Raw genomic sequence first — 18,630 nt, 5'->3', positions numbered from 1 at the left:
CCCTAATTATAATTGTAGCCCCTTCGGAATTATGATATGTCAACTTGCTTCTAACAATGAGCGCGTAGACTCTCGTACACTGACGACTCCAAACAGATTCAGTACCCGGTTGGAACCCCTGAAATGTATAATTTTAACAAACAATAAATCGCTTTAACGATTAAAGCCTCGTTCCTCAATTACCGCGTCACTGATTACCCCAAAAAGTGAACGTAAACTTGGTCCATCTGAAGGGCAATCGAACGCAAATGGGGCCGATCAATCAGTAGGTGGGTTCTTAACCGAGAGAACCACGTTAAGTTGTTCTCTCTTGCCTGAACGCCAATTTGGCGCACAGTGTGCCAAACATAAATGTTTTAAAAACAACAATTGCCGCTTCGACACACGCTGCACACTACAATCATTCGAAATGAATGGTGCGCCGCACGCGTGCACCGGTTCCGGCGAATTTGCATGCGGAAGTGGGACGAGAAGCTCCTTTCCGCTGGCTCTGGTTTCGTGTTTCCGCAACGGCCCCGCCCCGCGACCCGTGAAGCATAATTGCGGTTGATTAATTTCCCTCTGCTCGTGTAATTACAGCTATTAGAGGCGAAAACGGTCGTATTTCATGTTTGCCAACCTCGTGGTCCGATGGTCCTAACGGTTCTCCGGTTTCTTCTTCTCGCCCTCCCCCCAAACAGCACGATCCGGAGCAGTGCACGCCCGGCGGAGAGGACGGTAACTTCATCATGTTTGCCCGCGCCACGTCCGGCGACAAGCGGAACAACAATCGCTTCAGTCCGTGCTCGCTGAAAGCCATCGAACCGGTGCTGAACGCGAAGGCCCGCAGTGCCAAGGGCTGCTTCACCGGTAAGTATCGTCGTCGTCGGTCCCGGTCCCGGTGGCCATCGGGTGTGAAAATGATGATTGATTTGAGAACATCTCTCGCCTTTCTAGAACCGCAAGAGGCCATCTGCGGCAATGGCGTGGTGGAGCCCGGCGAGCAGTGCGACTGCGGCTGGGAGGAGGACTGCAAGGATTTGTGCTGCTACCCGATGTCACGCCACTCGCGCTTCGACCAGAAACCGTGCACCCTGACGCCGAAGTAAGTCTCGAATCCCCCGGAATTCGACCAATTGGTAGCCTCACTCACTCACCATTCCCCCATTCTCTCTCCAGGGCACAGTGTAGCCCGTCGCAGGGTCCTTGCTGTACGCTCGAGTGTACGCTCAAGTACGGGGACAAGTGCCGCGACGACAACGGGTGCCGTGATCCGGCGTTCTGCGACGGCACGATGCCCGTCTGCCCGCCGTCCATCAACAAGCCGAACAAGACGATCTGCAACAAGGAGTACGTGTGCTACATGGGCGAGTGTACCGGCTCGATCTGTCTGGCGTACGGGCTCGAGTCCTGCCAGTGCGCCGTCGGCCCGGCCGACCCGAGCAGCAAGGCGTGCGAGCTGTGCTGCAAGCAGCCGGGCGAGGACAAGCCGTGCCTGAGCTCGTTCGACTGGAACGACCCGCCGTACGATGTGCCGGATATGTACGCGAAGCCCGGCACGCCCTGCAACGACTACAACGGTTACTGCGACGTGGCGCAAAAGTGCCGCGAGGTGGACCCGTCCGGGCCGCTGGCCACGCTCCGCAAGCTGCTCCTGTCGGAGGAAAGCATTGCGAGCTTCAAGAAGTGGCTCTTCAGCAACTGGTACACCGTTGCGCTGATCGTGACGATCGTGCTCGTCCTGCTGGTAAGTGTACAAGGGAAGGTGGGAAGGGCTGCGGTGATGATCCGAGGTTCGAAGATTGAGCGATGCGCGATGAGTAACGATCACTTTCTGTCACTTGCTGGCGCAACACACAGAAAATACGCCACAGCGCGCGCCACTGGAAGGACATTCCGCTGGACATTGAGCAGTACTGTGAGCAAACTGAAATTTCCTTGCCCCCCGTTTGGTTGGCTTGGGTGATTTAGGAAAAGAGTATCTTCCGCCAGGTAGCTCGTCGTGTTGGCTAGAAAGTGTAGCGCTAGAATTTTTACATTCCACTGACATAACTCGCTCCCGAGAGATTGCCTCCGTTGTGCTGCTATTCGCCCTTGATTCCTAGGCCATCGGTCTCACCCTCCGTCTTTCTTCTCCGTCCTCCATTTTTTGCAGGTGCTGAGCGCGAAGCTGTTGGGCAAGCGGACCAATCTAAAGCTGAAAACGGTCACCATCATCCACAGTGCGACGACGGAGACGGTCCGGCTACCGGAGGACAACAGCGGTGTGATCGTGCACACGGCCGTCCGCACGAAGGTGCCGCTGAAGAAGAAGGTACGGGGCGAACGGACGAAACCGTCCTCGAAGGGTGTGCCGAGCAAGGCCGCCCAAGGCCAGCAACCGAAGCAGCTGCTGGTGTGCGGAACGGGGGCCACTGGAGCGCCCACAACCACCACCGCCGTGCTACCGTGCACTTCGAAGGACCCACGGCAGGGTGCGTCGATGAGCGGTGGCGTCAATCCAGCCACCATAGTCATTAAGCAGGTGAAGCGCCACGTCGGACGCACCACCACCACGACGACCACTGCGGCCGGTGACAGCCCGAAGAAGCTGATAAAGAAGAAAAAGAAACGCGCCGCGGCCGGCGGCGGTGCCGGTGCCGGTGCCGGTGGACCGTCCGATGAGTCCCCGGTAAAGGAGCCGGCGGTAGCCGTGAAGCAACCGAAGCCGAAACACAAGAAACCCAAATCGAAGCATAAAGAGGTGATCGACTACTCGAGCCGGAACGCGACGGACGCGCACAACCACAGCAACACCTTCGGCAAGGTACAACGCTGGTTGCTCGAGTCCCCGATCGTGGCCGGCGGTGGCGGAGCTACCCACTCCCAGTACGAGCATGCCTCGGCCGTGACGAACATCATGAGCAAAAGCCAATCGACACCGGATCACCTGACGACCCAACCTGCGGCCGCGACGGCCCAGGCGCAGTCGGCACGCTCACCGAAGAAGGCGCGCGTGAAAACGAAATCCGTCGGCAACCTGAACGAAAAGGTTCGGCTGCAGGTGGTCTACAAGCCACCGTTCAAGTTTAGTCTGAAGCTTTCGAAGAACGACTCGTCGTCGGCGGCGGCGGTGACCGGCGTAAAGACGCACGTCGTGGCCGCCAGCAAGCGTAACAAGGGTCGGGTCCTGGGACCCGACCGGAAGCGTGTCGGGGCGATGACGGTTGGCGCCGATGAATCCGGTCAGCCACGGAAACGATCGGCCATCCTGGTGCGCCCAGGAGCGGGCGAAGAAACGATACCGATCATCGCGGAACCGAACTACGAGACGCTTAATCCTCGTGCCGTCGATCAACCAGAACGAGGTGAAGAGTCGCACACGTACGAGAACATTACGTTCGGTCACGGCGACGACGACGACGACGACGAGCCGCAGCAGGTGCCATCGATCAATAGCGCCACGTTCCGCATCAATCGGAGTGCGAGCGGAGCACATTTACAGGCCAACTCGCTGACGAAGAGTGCCACACAACCGGCGGTGGCGATCGGATTCCCCCCGGCCAGCAATAGTCGCGAGCGCGACAAACAACGCCGCTCCAGTATTCACCTGAGTTCGCAGGCCAGCCGCCCGTTCGTGGTCGCCGCCGGTGACAGCACCGAGTGTCTGATACGGTCCAGCACCTCGAACCTCTACAAGCCACTGTCCGGCACCGGCGGTAGTGCCAAGCGCAACAGTTTCGCCGAAAAGAAGCGGTCGAGCACCTCGAACCTTAGCCGCCGCCAATCGGGATCGGCTTCGAACTTGCATTCCCTCAAGCGGCACGGATCCTCGAGCCAGTTTCTGCTGCAGGATACCGGTCCGTCGTCGGGGTACGGAAGTCGGAGGAACAGTGTGACGCAGCTGCAGCACACCGGCAGCGGAATGAAGCTCACGCGATCCGCTTCGAATGGCCCCTCGGCGGCGGCGACGGCGACGGCGGCGGGTACTCACCATGGCCGTGGTAGTAGTAATAGTAGCGGCAATTGTAACGGTAATCAACCGGCAGCCGGCGCGAGTGGCAACGGAACACTCGGCAGCACGAACTCGTCCCACAGTAGCAACGCACCCTATTCCACCCACCAGCAACACCATCACCAACAACACCAGCGTCGTAGTAGTGTAGGAACACAAAGTAGCAAAGCACCACTGCCATCGACGGTCCCACAAGTCGTCGGCGTGCCTCTGGCGCGCCAAACGTCACTCAATGTTAAATCCTCCAATTCATCGACGGCAACCGGCTGTTGGTTGCCGGGTCCCGGTCCGTACGCTGACGGTGACCGACGACGACCTCACACAGCGTCGTGCGCGGACCCCAGCTCAAAGCTGGCCGGCCGCCCGTTCGAGTGGCCAACGAACGTCCCCGGGCCTTCCGGAGCGCTGGCCGCGTGCAAACCACTCGACGATCCGCTCCCATCCGATCTGGAGGTGATGGTTTCGGATGTCGAGAATCTGGTTAGCGATAGATAACAACAACCGGACTAGCGAGCCGGCCACTGGTTTTGCTAACCCCCTGTGTGATATGGCCAACGGAAGTGGATGGAAGGCGGTCGGAACAGCGAACAGCTTTCGCGGAGAATGATTTCGTAGATGGGTCTCTCCTGAAACATTGGTTTAGTTCGTAACGCTTCGTTCACACCGGAGATCGAGAAAAGAATGAAATTAATTTTACCTTTTTTACGTCCACGGGGTCCACTCACGTTGCTCAGCGTTGCGTTTCCAACACAATGCACTGAAGCCCTACTGAATTTCGAATTTTCAGTCGATTTGCTGAAACATTTCGAACATTTAGTTTGTTCAACAAGTGCCAATGAGAAGAGCTCCTGTTCGGACCTGTGTACGTGCTTACAAACACACCCTTACAACTTACACACCATTCGCCCGCCCCACAAAACAATGGTTGCTTCCACTACTACTTACACTACACTAACGAATCAATGAACAATGAAAACTGCGTAGCAGAAGAGTGAACCCCGAGGGAAGGTGGTCGACCGGAGGGACGGAAAGGTAGCACTTTTGCCCACTAACCACGAATGCCTTGTGTGCCCCGCGCGAAGACGAGCTGGTGAGTTTGGTGTATGATACAGTGTTTTAATTTCGCCCAACCTTAGTCCCGGAAAAAAAAATGCCGCTCGCATAAAATTCGGAATCCAGGCACTACTCTCGCCCAAGTACAGCCACCCGTTTCGGTTCCTCCGACCAAGCCTGTAAGACCTGTAAGATGATCATATCACTAGAGAAGGACGAGAGCAGCGGAGTGCAGTAGTAAAATTGAACGTATTTACGGGGTGCAGATCTAGTAGAGGATTCCCTTTTTACTATACTTTAGGCCTATTTTTTTATTTCCTCGTACTGTGTGGGACAATGAATGGAACGTAGAACAATTTCAGGCGGATGCAAATGGGGCAAAAAATTACCGCGCATCAACCTTACTATCTGCTAAACATCAATGCATATCTCATGTCTAATGCTTATTGTTTCGATGGAGGAAAAGGCACCGAGACCCGTATTGTGCAGCCCGCAGACGGTGCATTCCCGAGCACCAGGCAAGTGCGCGTGGTATCTTTGTAAATAGTCCGAACCCTGAAGTAGAGTGTGCGAACAAATCAGGAATGGAGTGTCGAGTGAGCACGACACCGCCCCGGGTGTATTTTAGGCGACCGCTTTAAGTGTGACAACAGACAAAAAAAGGGGGAAATCTAAAACAAAACCCCACATTATTACGCCGGGCAAGAGCAAAACGGATGAAAGCATCGGCACATCCACTCACTGTGCGACCGAACGGCAATTATATGTAAAAAAAAAACACAGAACACTATAATAACGACAAGAACGAACGAGAGCAGATCAAAACTAAACAGAGGCGATCAGGGGGAGAGAAGGGAAAACAAAACTAATAAAAACTAAACATATAAGTTAAATGTGATTCTAATCTTATAGAAACTCCTACGGTTAAGAAAGCAACTAACATGTGCACGAGAGTACGGGAAGTTACTGGAGAAAAGAGAATAAAAAGCCGTGAAAAAAACAAAGAATCGAAACCGAAAAACCCTACCACCAGCACTTGGGACGCCGATGGAGGCGCATGGTACGCGAGGTATGTAAAATGTGTGTAAATGCATATTTATATTTTTCTGAAGTGTATTAGTTAAGTAGCGATGGGTTAGGATGAGACACTCTCTCTCTCTCTACCAAACAGCCCCTCAGACCGAACGTCGAACAAACAGTCTAACTGGAAAGAAAGAGAATAGGTTGAATTTTATGCTTTTTATGAACGAATCAAATCAAACATATTTTAGAAAGACCTTTTTAAGTTGGGTTCAATTCATTCCCGAATGAATTCCCGATTCGACGGAACATGGTGGCTTTTTCGCGCCCCCGGAGGTGCTGCCCCGGGATCCCTGTTTTGTCCGACCGCCAGCAGCTCAATTAATGATAAACCGTTTGTGGAGAATGTACCATTTACCGAAAGCAATTCTTTTGAATCAGAATTAGAATAACCACAGCGTCACTGTCCAGCAGATGCTTCCAGATGCGTGCACCAAAAGTCAATAAAAACCGTTTAAATATCGGTGCAAAATATGTGAACCCTATATTTTATACGATGGTAGAAAAGCGTGTAGGGAATCGGGTCAACGGTGGGTTAAGCGATAAACGTAAAGGATTTTCGAAAATGTTGGATCGGAATGATTTGGCTTGTTCAACAAACTGCTCTCGCTCTCTCCTACGTCGGCGCCACATGAAACTGCCCGTCGACACCTAACGGCTCTGGGCAGTCGAAAGCAGGGCACCGTTTTCATGGTACTTGATACGATTCGAAAAAGGCACACAAAAGAAACCCTTTTTTGTTTCCACAATGCTTTTGCATGTCCCGCCCGCCGTGTCGATGCAACAGGGATAATAAAACTGCGCATTGAGACCAATTGAACGGAGGTAATTATCTGGATCTGGATGCCGTTGAACGCAACGGAAGCATAATAAATGCGGTGAAACAGCCTCAATATAATGGGCGGCCAATAAAAGGGTCACAATCGCGCGCCGCATGTGCGATTCAAAAATCACAAGTCCACGAGGCCGGTGCTGCAGAAAGCAAATAATAAATCGGGGCGGAAAGTATGCAACTTTACGTACATAACATAAAAACAATCATGCAAAGAAAGCAACCAAAACCAGAAAGAAATAAAAAAAAAAGTCGGTGCTAAAAATTGTTTCGAGAATGAATAAAAACCATTGATAAATATGACGCCTGGTTTTATTTGTCCACGAAGGAAAAGGTTCGATTTTGACTATCAACAAAAAAATGCCACCCGTTTTCTCACCAATCTTCGACGAGAAATTAAAACAAAACGATGTTATCGCCGAACACCTTTCATCTCTCTCGATCCACAGAATCCATATCGCACCGTAGGGCGTAGATCGTAACCCGTTAGAGGTGAAAGGTTGCGTTATCGATACACACCATCCGTCACTCTCGATCCAACGCGATAAGCGATCCTCCATTATGGATCCATTGTTTTGCCATCCAGCGAAGTGATTTGTCTACAGAACACTCCTAATTTTGCAAAGATTAATTAATTATTTTATTCCGATCGGTTCGATTCGTGTGTCTCTCTCTGTCAACAGCAATTGACGATCATTTACATGCGAACCTTCGGTTCTTATTAAGCGGTGATTTCCAATTCTCGATTACTATTGCCAAACTAATTTCGCTCAATGCAACAGTCTGATCGAGTTGGTGTTCGCGGATTCTGTTATTCAAAACAAACACGAGGTTTCGTTTCATTGTTATCGATACTTTTTCCACGATTTACACATTTCGTTCCCAGAATTGGATGCAATCGTCTTGCCTTTTAAAAAGAAGCTCTAGTCAAAAAGTAAACGACACGTTTGTGTTAATTCTGATGTTTTTTCGATGGCTTTAAATTTAAAACGATACCTACAGCGCCACGCGTGTGTCGTTGCGGAAGTCACACGGCTTGAAATACTTCGCGTGAAATGTTTCTTTTCTATTTCCTTCTCTTTCTGTGCATTGCTGAAACTCTAGTTGTCCGTCAATTCTTTTACTTTATTTTATTTAACCCCATTTGTGCTTTGTGTGCACCTCAGGATTTGCTCCGGCCAACACACTGTACTTTATTTTCAAGAGAATTCCCGCGGGCAGATACTTTCAGCTGGTAGAACGATGCTACAAAATATAGTGCTTCGAAGAGCGCGTTTGTCCGGAAGCCTGTGCGCTCGGTTTGCCCCTTGTGTCGCAAACATAGATTCCGCATCGTGGCCTTATTCCCTGTGCAACAGTACGTACAGCGCTAGCAGGCCAAGAATTCCAAACTTTAGCTTCGGATACTCGTTCATGTAGATTGTGATCATTCCAACATATGGCAGAAACCCTCTGGCTCGTCCGACGATATCCTTTTTCGTTAACCAGAGCTGGCCCGGCGCGTACAGGCCCCGATCATCCACCGAGTTGTTGTCGCCTTTCGTGAGGAACTTGACCGTTCCGTTACTCCTGCAAAACAGCAGAAAGGGATTATGAATAGCGAAAAGCAAATGTTAACCGTTGCCTTTTGGGTGCATACTTCTCGTGCAGCTTGATAACGCGGTGTACAATTGGAATATCGCGGCCTTCGATTTTAAACACAACAATTTCACCAACGCGCACCGGTTCCTCCTGATTCGTCAGGAACAGCAGATCTCCACGATGGAAAGCCGGCTCCATGCTACCGCTCAGCACCACAACAATCGGCGACTCGCTGCCAGTAACGACCATCAGTCCTTTCCAGATCATCAGTGCCGACGATACGATCATCCCGAAGCTCAACATTTGGAACAAAAACTGTCGGTGAGCAAACAAACGTGAACCAATTAGTGATGCTGTGATGCTCAACAAAGCGAATCAACTTTCATCCACTCACTTGTCGCTTATCCATTCGCTGGACGCCACCAGCGAGGCCGCTAAGACCGAGGCTTTCCATCATACCCATCCTGAGATCGTGTGTCTTCGGCGAGTGGATTGCAGGAACGATACTGAAGATACGCGTCGGTCAACGGCAATGCCGCGTTAAGCTACTTACGGCCTTTTCGTGGCCTGTTTCCCTGCCGCTCGCGAATAATTGCAGATTTACTCCGGATTAAGCCGCGTACTCGTTCCGACGACGGACTACGTGTCCCGTTGACAGCTATAACAAACAGCTTGATTTTTCGCTCACGCAACCGGTTGTCATCGATGCGGGATTGCGTTTATATCGCTGTTTCCAGGGATTCTACCCTACCGGTACGGGATCTGCTTCGTATGTACACGAATACAACCAACGACTATAAACGCGTCCTCAAATATACCAATCGCCTGTGGCTTTTGTGGTAGCTCAAAATTCTGAGCTAAAAGTTATTGTTCAAACGATTGTGAGGAACATTTTTCAGTTTCACTTTCAGCGAAGCTCTTTTCAAATATTAACATTGGCGGCATTGGTCAATTAAATATTAATCTGATATTAGTGTTTTAATGGAGAGCCCGAAATATTTCGAATGCAGTATATTGTGAATATATATGATTTAGATTTTGAGAATTATCTTCGAAAGAGTTTTAATGTTTCAATGTCTGGGTGAGTGTTGAATCGATACGATCCGATCAAATCGATTAAAGTGAACATATCTCAAGAGGCTCAAGGTTACAAGCAGTGTTGCTTTAATCCAAAGATTGCTTTATTCCAATTAAGACTAACCATACTTACAGGAATGCTCCATTGTTTTGTAGTTATTTGTTCATGAGTGAGCTACATCAGTTTAGCTAGCCAGCCAGCTAACATCTGCTGCATTTAAACTTAAACACTTTAAATTTGAATTTTGTTTGATGCAATAGCATCCCCAATAGCAAACCTAGAGCAATGCATTTCGTTTTGAATTGGATACATTCATTTCTTTTCATAAATGAAATAAAGTTTAAAATGATTATCCTAAGTCTAGATATAATCAATTTGAAAACGATATTCATGAATCGTGACGAGTGAAAACGTCGTCCCATGTCCCCGTGTACAATCAGTTGATCGGTAATGAGATTCGAATGGCGAAGATTAAAATCATGCGCGGATTAAAGTGTCTCTGCTGTAGAATGCAGAGAATGTGCGCCACGATACGGTCTAAACGCCATGATCAAACGGTAATGGTGCCACCGATGAGGGACTAAACGGTGCAACTTTTCTATCCGGTTTTGAGCCAATTTTTACCCTTTCTTCAATAATGCCAGTTATATTTTCCCCAGTAGATTTTTAACTGTCACATTGTCATCATCGTTGTCATATCTCATCTTTTCGAACAAATGCTGCATACAATTGTACATGATGGAATCACAATCGGCATAATCGTTTGCCAGCTGTTGCCCAAGGGCGGCCATGTCGGGATGCTCGGGAAAGTAGAGCGGCGCAAGCGAGGTCAGGAACATCAGCATTGTTTTGCTGACGGAAACCAATCCCTTGAGGCAGTACAAGAAATCTTTCGAAACGGCTGTCTTCCGCGAGGCTGCCACACTTTGTTGTTTCTCGTACTGCTTAAACGTGTTCAAGAACTCTACCAGATTCGACTGCATGCCTAGATGGGTTTGTTGGAGCGCTTCCGGTTCAACGGGGAACGTGACCAGAATGAAAAGCAAGTTGATACCCTGCAAGCAGACACGAAAATCAATCGTATTTGACTGCACGAACCACGAACGATGTAAGGCAAACACAATTGGCAATGAAACGTACATGACAATATTTACCATGCTCCCGCGTAGTTCCCTGGCATTTCACTGCTTCATAGGGTAGCATTTCGATGATTCGTTTCGTCCACCGGTAGTACCGACGGTTGTGGAACCCGGCTAAACATTCCTGGCGCAGCTGCTCGCACACCCCCTCGTAGAGGTGGCATTTTTTGTCGATCGATTGTATCTCGTCCAGCTCGTCGATGATGTAATTTGGCAAATCGATAGCCAGCAGCTTCAGCAGGTACAGCAAGTAAATGCTCGATGTGCTCAACTTCGACTCAAACATAAGTCCGTCCAGCAGCGTCCCCATAATGTCGTCTACCGTGTTCCACTGCAAATAAGTTCCACATATCATAAAGCTGCGTTTCAAGTAGTTTCTAAGACCCACCTTGGAAAAGTCCATCATGTTGCCCTCTTCCATTTCAACGTACTGATAGATGCACTTCCAAAGTACGTCCAGAAACAACTCCTGCTTGCATTTGGCGGTCAGCTTGATGGCGTTGCTGTACACCACCCGATGAATGTTCGTACGCCTCATGACGGGTTTGTGGCGGGACCCCAGCAGAGCGCAAAACAAGCGCAATCCCATCTGCTGGTACGCGGGTTCAAAAAACTCGACCAAAGTAATTCCCACCGACAGAATGTACGCCGCTGTGTCGTCATCTAACTCGACAGGGCTTAGGAGCGGGTACGGCCCGTACAGCAGTTCCACGATCCGTACAAAGCCACCGACGTCTGCCGGATGGTATTTCCATTCATCTTTCGCCAGAACGCGCCGATAGTGCTGGTAGAGTCGACGCAAAACCTCATTACCGCCCCTTCCGACCAATAGCTGCTCGAGTTCTGATCCCTGATAGAACTGACTAATACGTTGCCTGAGCGGCTTCGATTCGGTTTGATACTCCGAAACGGTGCCATCGCGATCGACATACTGTTGAGCGATCACAAGTGCCAGTTCCGCTTTGAACTCGGCGTTGTCTTCTCCACGGTACCGATCGTACCCGGTCAGTGATGTGTCCCATTTGGCAATCAAATCGAAGACCACCGGAAGCGATGCATCCAGCACCCGCAGGAACTGCTCGAAGGTGACCCGCTGAAGTGGTTCGTCGTCGATGCTGCAAGGAATGCGGGGCACTCGACAGCATTTGATCAAATCCGTCGCCCGATCCAAGGTTTGGGGGTCAATCTCCATGGTATTGCGTCTACGGAAACGACGATGAGAAAAGCGGGAAGATTAAAATCTCAAAGTACTCATTGAAGCGATGTGTTGCATTTCGTAAACGTAAACAAAAATAAGCAATTAAAGCCGAAATCTTAGAGGCAGCGTATTTCCCTCTTATCATACGCACGCCATGGCGGCATGTTTACAACCAGTTTTACTACCGAAAATATGCGATTAAATGGGAAGGTCAGCAGTGACAAAGTGCCAAATTTTAAGACAGATTCGAAGCGGACATCTTGTTTGTGTCAATCCAAGATTCCAAGCAGCATTTTATTACTGTTTCCAACGGCGACGCGGCAGCGACAGTACAATGTTTTTCTCTGCGATGCATAACACCGATTAAAGCCTTTTATGGTTTAACTTATCAACCGGTTTTTGTGGTTTTAAATGCCACGTCTACAACCGGAGGCCACTGGCCGTCGCGACTCTTTAATGAGCAAAATAATCGCAATCGCAATAAAACTTTGCGCCAAAATCCCCATAGAACGTAAATTATTTTGCCAACGAACACAAACCGACCAACCGCTTTCCGGACCAGTCGAGGATGGAGACCCCGTGGCCCCGCGTTCACCAATGCGTAATATTTGTGCAGAAGGTTGATTTGGCTACGCGCATTGGGAGCGATTCGTTCTTTGTTTGCTTTAAATTCGGTCAACTTTATTTACATTCAGGAACCGCGCCCAACCACCCTGCGGGTCGCACCAAACAGCTGACCGCCAACCGGAGGCCAGGCGACACAAGACCGCCCGCCCGCGATAATATCTCTCTCGCGCGTCCCCGCACGCTAGATGTCGAAAGTTGATGAAAATAAAACCATTTTCGACTACCCACAACCGTTCCGGACAAGTCAGCCTTGGCCACGCAACCCCTTGAAGCAACCGTTGCTGGCAACGGCGTTTCGTGTGGCGCTTCCTAGTCTCATTTGGGCGTTACCATGGTAACAACGAGGCGCGCACACTGATGCAATCCGCTCTTCTTCTCCGAAGCGCACACCCCGACCGAACGGCTGCGTCACTTCGGTTTACTCTACGGCTGACGGAACGCACTGAAGTGGCCTGCGACCGACCACGCTATTACGCTTTGTCGGCCCCGTGGAAGATATTTACGTCGTCTAAAAATATAACGACGACGCCATCTCCATCGGACCCTTCGACGGCGATGAATGGAAACACCGCAGAAGACGGGGTTCCAGCGGCCAATGCGTTCTTTCTTGGAGACACATTCACACTCGGGAGAGGAAAATGGACAGAAAACAAACCAAAGCGTTCGTCCGCGCGACCGCGGGTAGAGTTACACGCGCAATTTTCAGTCGTACCCTAGCCGTCGCCGAGCCCGGAACGGACCGGAATCTGAGAGTGAGAGAGCGTTAGGGCCACCCGTTTGATTGTAGAACGACGAGCGACGAATTAATGAACTGTGTTCCATTATCCAATTACTGGTATCTCGCGAGCCATCCGCAATGATATCGTCGGTATCGGAGCTAATTTTGGCCGCCCTCGGGGTGCTGCTTGTGTCGAACGTGTTGGCGTACGTGATAAGGTACGTGCGCCATCGTCCCTCGGATCGGTTTCCACCGGGACCGCCCCGGGTGCCGCTGCTGGGCAGCTATCCGTTCCTGTTGGCCCTCAACTACCGCCATTTGCACCGGGCCGCGGCCAAATTGAGCGAACTGTACGGGAGCAACATCCTCGGGCTGTATCTGGGCCCTTTGCCGGCCGTCATCGTAAACGATCATGCGCTCGTCCGGCAGGTACTGCAGCGAAGCGAGTTCGACGGACGCCCGGATCTGTTCCTGGCACGGCTCCGTGACGAGCAGTACGCACGACGAGGTAAAGTACAACTCTTTGTGTTCCGCCCTAACGCTGTGACCCCCCGCAGCGATAACATCGACGCGAACCCGCGATAATGAAACACCCGAAATGCTCGACTTTAGACGCTCCTTTTCTAAGGTTCCTATGATCCCGCGTCTTAGGTGATTAGGTTTGCTTTCAGAATCGTGGCCAAAAGACCTTGAACGGAATACTTTTTTTTCGAGCCGTTACAACACAGCTGACCCGTGCGATCTTTTCGGTAGGAATCTTCTTCACCGACGGGGACAGTTGGCGCGATCAGAGAAAGTTCTTCCTCAAGACGCTGCACGAATATGGGTTCGGGCGGCGAAATGACACCGTGGAGCAGGATCTACAGAGCGGGTTGGAAGAACTGATCAGCCTGCTGAAAGAGGGACCAAAACACGATCACGAAAAAGCGCTACTCAACGCGTCCGGATATGCGCTCTGTCCGCAGCTTTTTTTCGCACTCTTTTCAAACGTCATGCTGCGCATGCTCACCGCATCCCGGGTGGAGCGCGAGGATCAAGCCGTGCTCTTCGAGTGAGTTGCGGGCCAGTTGATGGTGAAGTTTCTGGCGAAGATCCTATCTTATCCAGGGAATCTTATCGTTAACTCATCGTCCCATCGTTTGCAGGGTTGGCGCCAATTCGCTCGCCTTCCATCGCCAGGGCGATGATTACGGGCTCGCATTGAGCTACATACCCTGGATACGACACATTCTGCCCGGGTTCAGCCGCTACCGAGTGCTGCGGGAGGCGAATCAGAAGGCGAACGGAGTGATCAAAGCACTCGCCGAGCAGTGTGAGAAAACGTACGACGAAAACGATATGCGTTGCTTCATTGACGCGTACATTCGCGAGATTCGGCGCAATGGCACCAACGCCACGACGGGCACCGATTGTTTCGGGTTTGAGTGTAAGCGCGCCAGGATGATTGAATTTGGGTGATAACAGCGCCCCTGGATGATTGATTGTATTGTGCTGCGTCCCATTTTAGACGATCAACTGGTTATTGGATGTGCCGACTTTCTGGTGCCTGCTTTTTCTGCCATACCGGCCAAACTGGGACTGATTCTGGAGCGCTTGGTGGCCAACCCGGAAGTGGTCAAGAGGATGCTGGAAGAAATTCTACCAAACGTGGGCCACGAACGGCTACCACTGCTAGACGATCGTGGCAATATGCCATACTGCGAGGCAGTTGTTCGCGAAGCACTTCGCATCGATACGCTGGTGCCGTCCGGAATCCCGCACGTTGCCACGGTGGACACGGAACTCGCCGGATATCAGCTTCCTCGGGGAACGCTGGTCATCAACGGACTGGATAAAGTGAACCATCAGGAGGATATTTTCGAGAACGCGAACTCGTTCCGCCCCGAACGGTTCCTCGACGATGCCGGAAAGCTGTGTCTAGCGAAGGACATGTCATTGCCATTTGGCGCTGGCCATCGAGTGTGCGCTGGGGAAACGTTCGCACGCAACGCACTCTTTCTCACGGTGACGACGCTGGTGCAGCAGTTCGACTTCAGCACGGAGCATCCACCGGAACCGAAGCAACACCTCACTGGTGTCATTCGCACAGCTCCCGATTATAGAATTAAGTTTTCGGCACGGGGGAAGGAATAGGAGTTTTGGCGATTAATTTATGTGTGAATTGTTTGCAGTGCTTTTACACTCTTCGTATTTTATAAGCAAGTATTGCCGGTACCCTTTTGTTTGGAAAGGCGTGCAAAGGACCTTTTCCATCATAGACGGTCAATGACCTTATAACAAACCCTCGACAGGTCGTCACGTAACTGCGTTGCATTGAAACTGATACGATCACTCAATATTTGATTTAAACTGTAAACGAAGGTAACACGTAACTACCACTTAACTTTCCACTCCTCGGAGGTCCAATTCCAAATTAGTAAACTTTGTAGATACCCCGAACATTGTCTAACCATTGCACGAGTGGAAGCGAGATTATTTTATTGAGATTTTATGAAATAAAATGACAAGCATTTAAACGAAGTCAAAAAAGCATGTTTCAATTAGCATTTGGTACACTATCAATGAAATAATAGTAGGCTATGGGCTTTGTAAAAGTGTGTCACCGACTGACAATCAACGTGAGATAAGTGCGTTCCCTTAGTGACACATTTTTTTTTCTTTTTGTTCCAACATTAGCCACGATGCTGAGGCTTCAGCGGTTGATACTGCACTCCACAAGTCATCCTATCAATCAACAAACATGTGCACGCCTCTATTATCTCCTCACAAGGAAGCCTGACCTCTACTCCGGCCGTAGTTTCTTATAAAAAGGAACCACCCGGCACGGAACCGGTTCAGTAACCAGAGAGATGTTCATAACGACGAGCGTGCTCCTCTGGGGCACCGTGTGCTCGCTTGTGGTCTACTACTTCTATCGTTCGACATCGAAGCGACCGGACAAATTTCCTCCGGGGCCACCGCGGTTACCGTTTCTCGGGGACTATGGCATGCTTTTGCTGATCAACAATCGCCACCTGCATAAGGCAGCTACGGCACTGTGCAACTTTTACCGTACCAAGCTGCTTGGCGTGTCCCTCGTGAACTTTCCGGCGGTTGTAGTTAACGATCTGGCCTTAGCACGTGAAGTGTTGAATCGCAAGGAGTTCGACGGGCGACCCGATTTGTACTTGGCCCGGATGCGCGACAAAAACTTCAATCTCCGCGGCATCTTCTTCACGGACGGTCCGAACTGGAAGGAGCAACGGTGGTTCATTCTGCGTTACCTGCGCGATTACGGATTTGGTCGCAGGTTTGCCGCGCACGAAGCGGAAGTGAACAGTGAACTGTTGAATTTGATCGACGTGCTAAAGCACGGGGCCAAGTATGAGCACGAAAAGAGCGTCATGAAAGACGGTTATGTGAAGTGTCCCAACATTCTGTTTGCTCCCTTTGCGAGCGCGTTTCTGCAAATCGTGACGGGCGAACGGTTTACGCGTGAGGAATCTGGCATTTTGTACGAGTAAGTGAGACTCAAAAGTGTCCTTCGGTGAAAAACGATGATCGATCAGTGCATTTTAAACGTTTCACAACCGAAAGCGTCACAGATCCAACAATGATACTCTGAGAGTGATCGTAAGGCAATCCAATGAATACGTTTCCGTTTCACTCATCTACAGAACTGGCAACAATGCAATGGTTTTCCAGCGGAAGGGAGATGACTATGGGACGATCCTCAGCTACTTCCCGTGGACGCGCTATATTTACCCTATTTCACGAAAATATGAAGCTATTCGTAACGCCTCAATGGCCGTGAATAACTTTATTGATTCGGTCATCAACAAGTACCAGAGCTCGTACGATGAAAACCACATCCGCTGCTTTCTGGACCTGTACTTCCGGGAGATGAAGAAAACCACCCCAAAGGAGGCAAATGAATTCACCTTCCAGCGTAAGAAAACTTTGCACACAAAGCCCGCCCGGCGTTAGTTTATCGTTCGGTGCTTGTGACCTTACAGCCGATCAGATGGTGCTCGGTTTGGTAGACTTCTTCTTTCCTGCCATCTCGGGAGCAACCACACAGATTGCGATGCTTCTGGAGCGACTCCTGCACAACCCGCACGTGGTCGAGCGGATGCAGCAGGAAATCGACCAAGTCGTCGGTCAAGGACGGCTTCCAACGCTCGACGATCGTCCGTACCTTTCCTTCACGGAGGCAACCCTTCGCGAAGGCATGCGAATAGATACACTGGTCCCGTCCGGTGTTGCGCATCGGGCGCAAAGTGATGCCACACTTCACGGGTACGAATTACCGAAGGATACCTTCCTCCTCATCGGCATGGATGCGATGCACAACCAGAAGGAGTACTGGGGAGATCCGGAAACGTTCCGCCCCGAACGGTTTCTCGACGATGCCGGAAAGCTGTGTTTAGCGAAGGACATGTCATTGCCGTTTGGGGCTGGCAAACGATTGTGCGCCGGGGAAACGTTCGCCAGAAACATCATGTTTCTAACGCTTGCCGCCCTTATGCAGCACTTTAACTTACGGCAACCTCCATCAGACCGTCTGCCGGATTTATCGAAACGATCAACGGGTGTCATCATATCGCCTGCGGATTTCTGGCTGCGCTTTGAACCAAGATAAAGTATCCGGCTATCGAGAAGGGATGTCAACCGAAGTCTTAGATGCATGATGCCACACGGGATACAGAACTAATCATTCGGTTGTATTAGGTTATCCTTGTGTGTTGACAATAATATGAAGATGTTCTAATCTAAAATATGCATTCAGGTGTCACAGATATGCGGTTAAATCGACAGATAAAAGTTATGACATCATAAAACCTTTATATACATAATATTTTTATGTGTGTAATAAAGTAAAAAAAAATGGCAAATTCCGTAATATTTAACTCTTATTCTGAAAGAAATTAATTACGTTCGTTATAAAATTCCACTATTATTTTCCTTTTGCACTTCTAATTTGCATAATTCACAAGCAATTATCTCGATGATGTTTCGTGTTTGAGTATTAATAACAATTTCAAAATACTAAAATATATTATTTGAAAGTTAGAAGCATTGTACTCTATGAACCAGAACAGTAGACTCATAGAACCATAGACTTTACTCATTTACTTCAAGGCGACCCCCTTTCGCTGCTGTCCCAAGCCACAAAAATCCGAACAAAATAACTCAGATGAAAGTAAGGTGAAACTGATATGCGATGCAATAGGGACAAGCTGGGAGGAGGTTAAAGAGTTGGGTGTAAAGCATGACGATAACCCTAGCAAGAACGACATGCCGGAGTAAGGGCGACCTTCTAAACCAGTGCGAACTTGAAGTTGATGCCGGAAGCAGGCGATATGGCTGTA

General features: G+C 50.0%; 4 protein-coding genes across 4 annotated transcripts in view; 2 read left to right on the top strand and 2 right to left on the bottom strand.

Annotated features, from left to right (window-relative positions):
• Nucleotides 1-4,468, top strand: part of LOC128270386 (uncharacterized) — a 153,627-nt gene extending 149,159 nt beyond the window's left edge. The window contains exons 9-12 of the mRNA XM_053007785.1: nucleotides 681-849; nucleotides 937-1,084; nucleotides 1,159-1,726; nucleotides 2,135-4,468. Coding sequence (XP_052863745.1) covers nucleotides 681-849; nucleotides 937-1,084; nucleotides 1,159-1,726; nucleotides 2,135-4,468 — 3,219 coding nt within the window. The remainder of the gene's footprint in view (nucleotides 1-680; nucleotides 850-936; nucleotides 1,085-1,158; nucleotides 1,727-2,134) is intronic.
• A 3,686-nt stretch (nucleotides 4,469-8,154) lies between these two features.
• Nucleotides 8,155-9,052, bottom strand: LOC128273208 (signal peptidase complex catalytic subunit SEC11A-like). Its single transcript, XM_053011136.1, has 3 exons — nucleotides 8,914-9,052; nucleotides 8,578-8,834; nucleotides 8,155-8,507 (listed from the first exon to the last, which is right to left on the bottom strand). Exons 1-3 carry the CDS (start codon nucleotides 8,980-8,982, stop codon nucleotides 8,279-8,281), a joined length of 555 nt encoding a protein of 184 aa, XP_052867096.1. The 5' UTR covers nucleotides 8,983-9,052; the 3' UTR covers nucleotides 8,155-8,278.
• A 1,189-nt stretch (nucleotides 9,053-10,241) lies between these two features.
• On the bottom strand, nucleotides 10,242-11,928 carry LOC128270385 (uncharacterized). The gene is made up of 3 exons (XM_053007784.1): nucleotides 11,125-11,928; nucleotides 10,738-11,067; nucleotides 10,242-10,652 (listed from the first exon to the last, which is right to left on the bottom strand). The coding sequence occupies exons 1-3, from the start codon at nucleotides 11,926-11,928 to the stop codon at nucleotides 10,242-10,244; spliced, it is 1,545 nt and encodes a 514-aa protein (XP_052863744.1).
• Nucleotides 11,929-13,312: 1,384 nt separating this feature from the next.
• LOC128270384 (uncharacterized) lies at nucleotides 13,313-18,088 on the top strand. The gene is made up of 8 exons (XM_053007783.1): nucleotides 13,313-13,787; nucleotides 14,033-14,330; nucleotides 14,425-14,705; nucleotides 14,787-15,410; nucleotides 15,956-15,997; nucleotides 16,091-16,778; nucleotides 16,936-17,207; nucleotides 17,275-18,088. The coding sequence occupies exons 1-8, from the start codon at nucleotides 13,418-13,420 to the stop codon at nucleotides 17,898-17,900; spliced, it is 3,201 nt and encodes a 1,066-aa protein (XP_052863743.1). The 5' UTR covers nucleotides 13,313-13,417; the 3' UTR covers nucleotides 17,901-18,088.
• The last annotated feature ends 542 nt before the right edge of the window (nucleotides 18,089-18,630 follow it).

The sequence above is a fragment of the Anopheles cruzii genome, chromosome 3, assembly GCF_943734635.1.
Source record: "Anopheles cruzii chromosome 3, idAnoCruzAS_RS32_06, whole genome shotgun sequence".
NCBI classification, from domain to species: Eukaryota; Metazoa; Arthropoda; class Insecta; order Diptera; family Culicidae; genus Anopheles; species Anopheles cruzii.
This window is presented reverse-complemented; position numbering and strand designations above follow the sequence as displayed.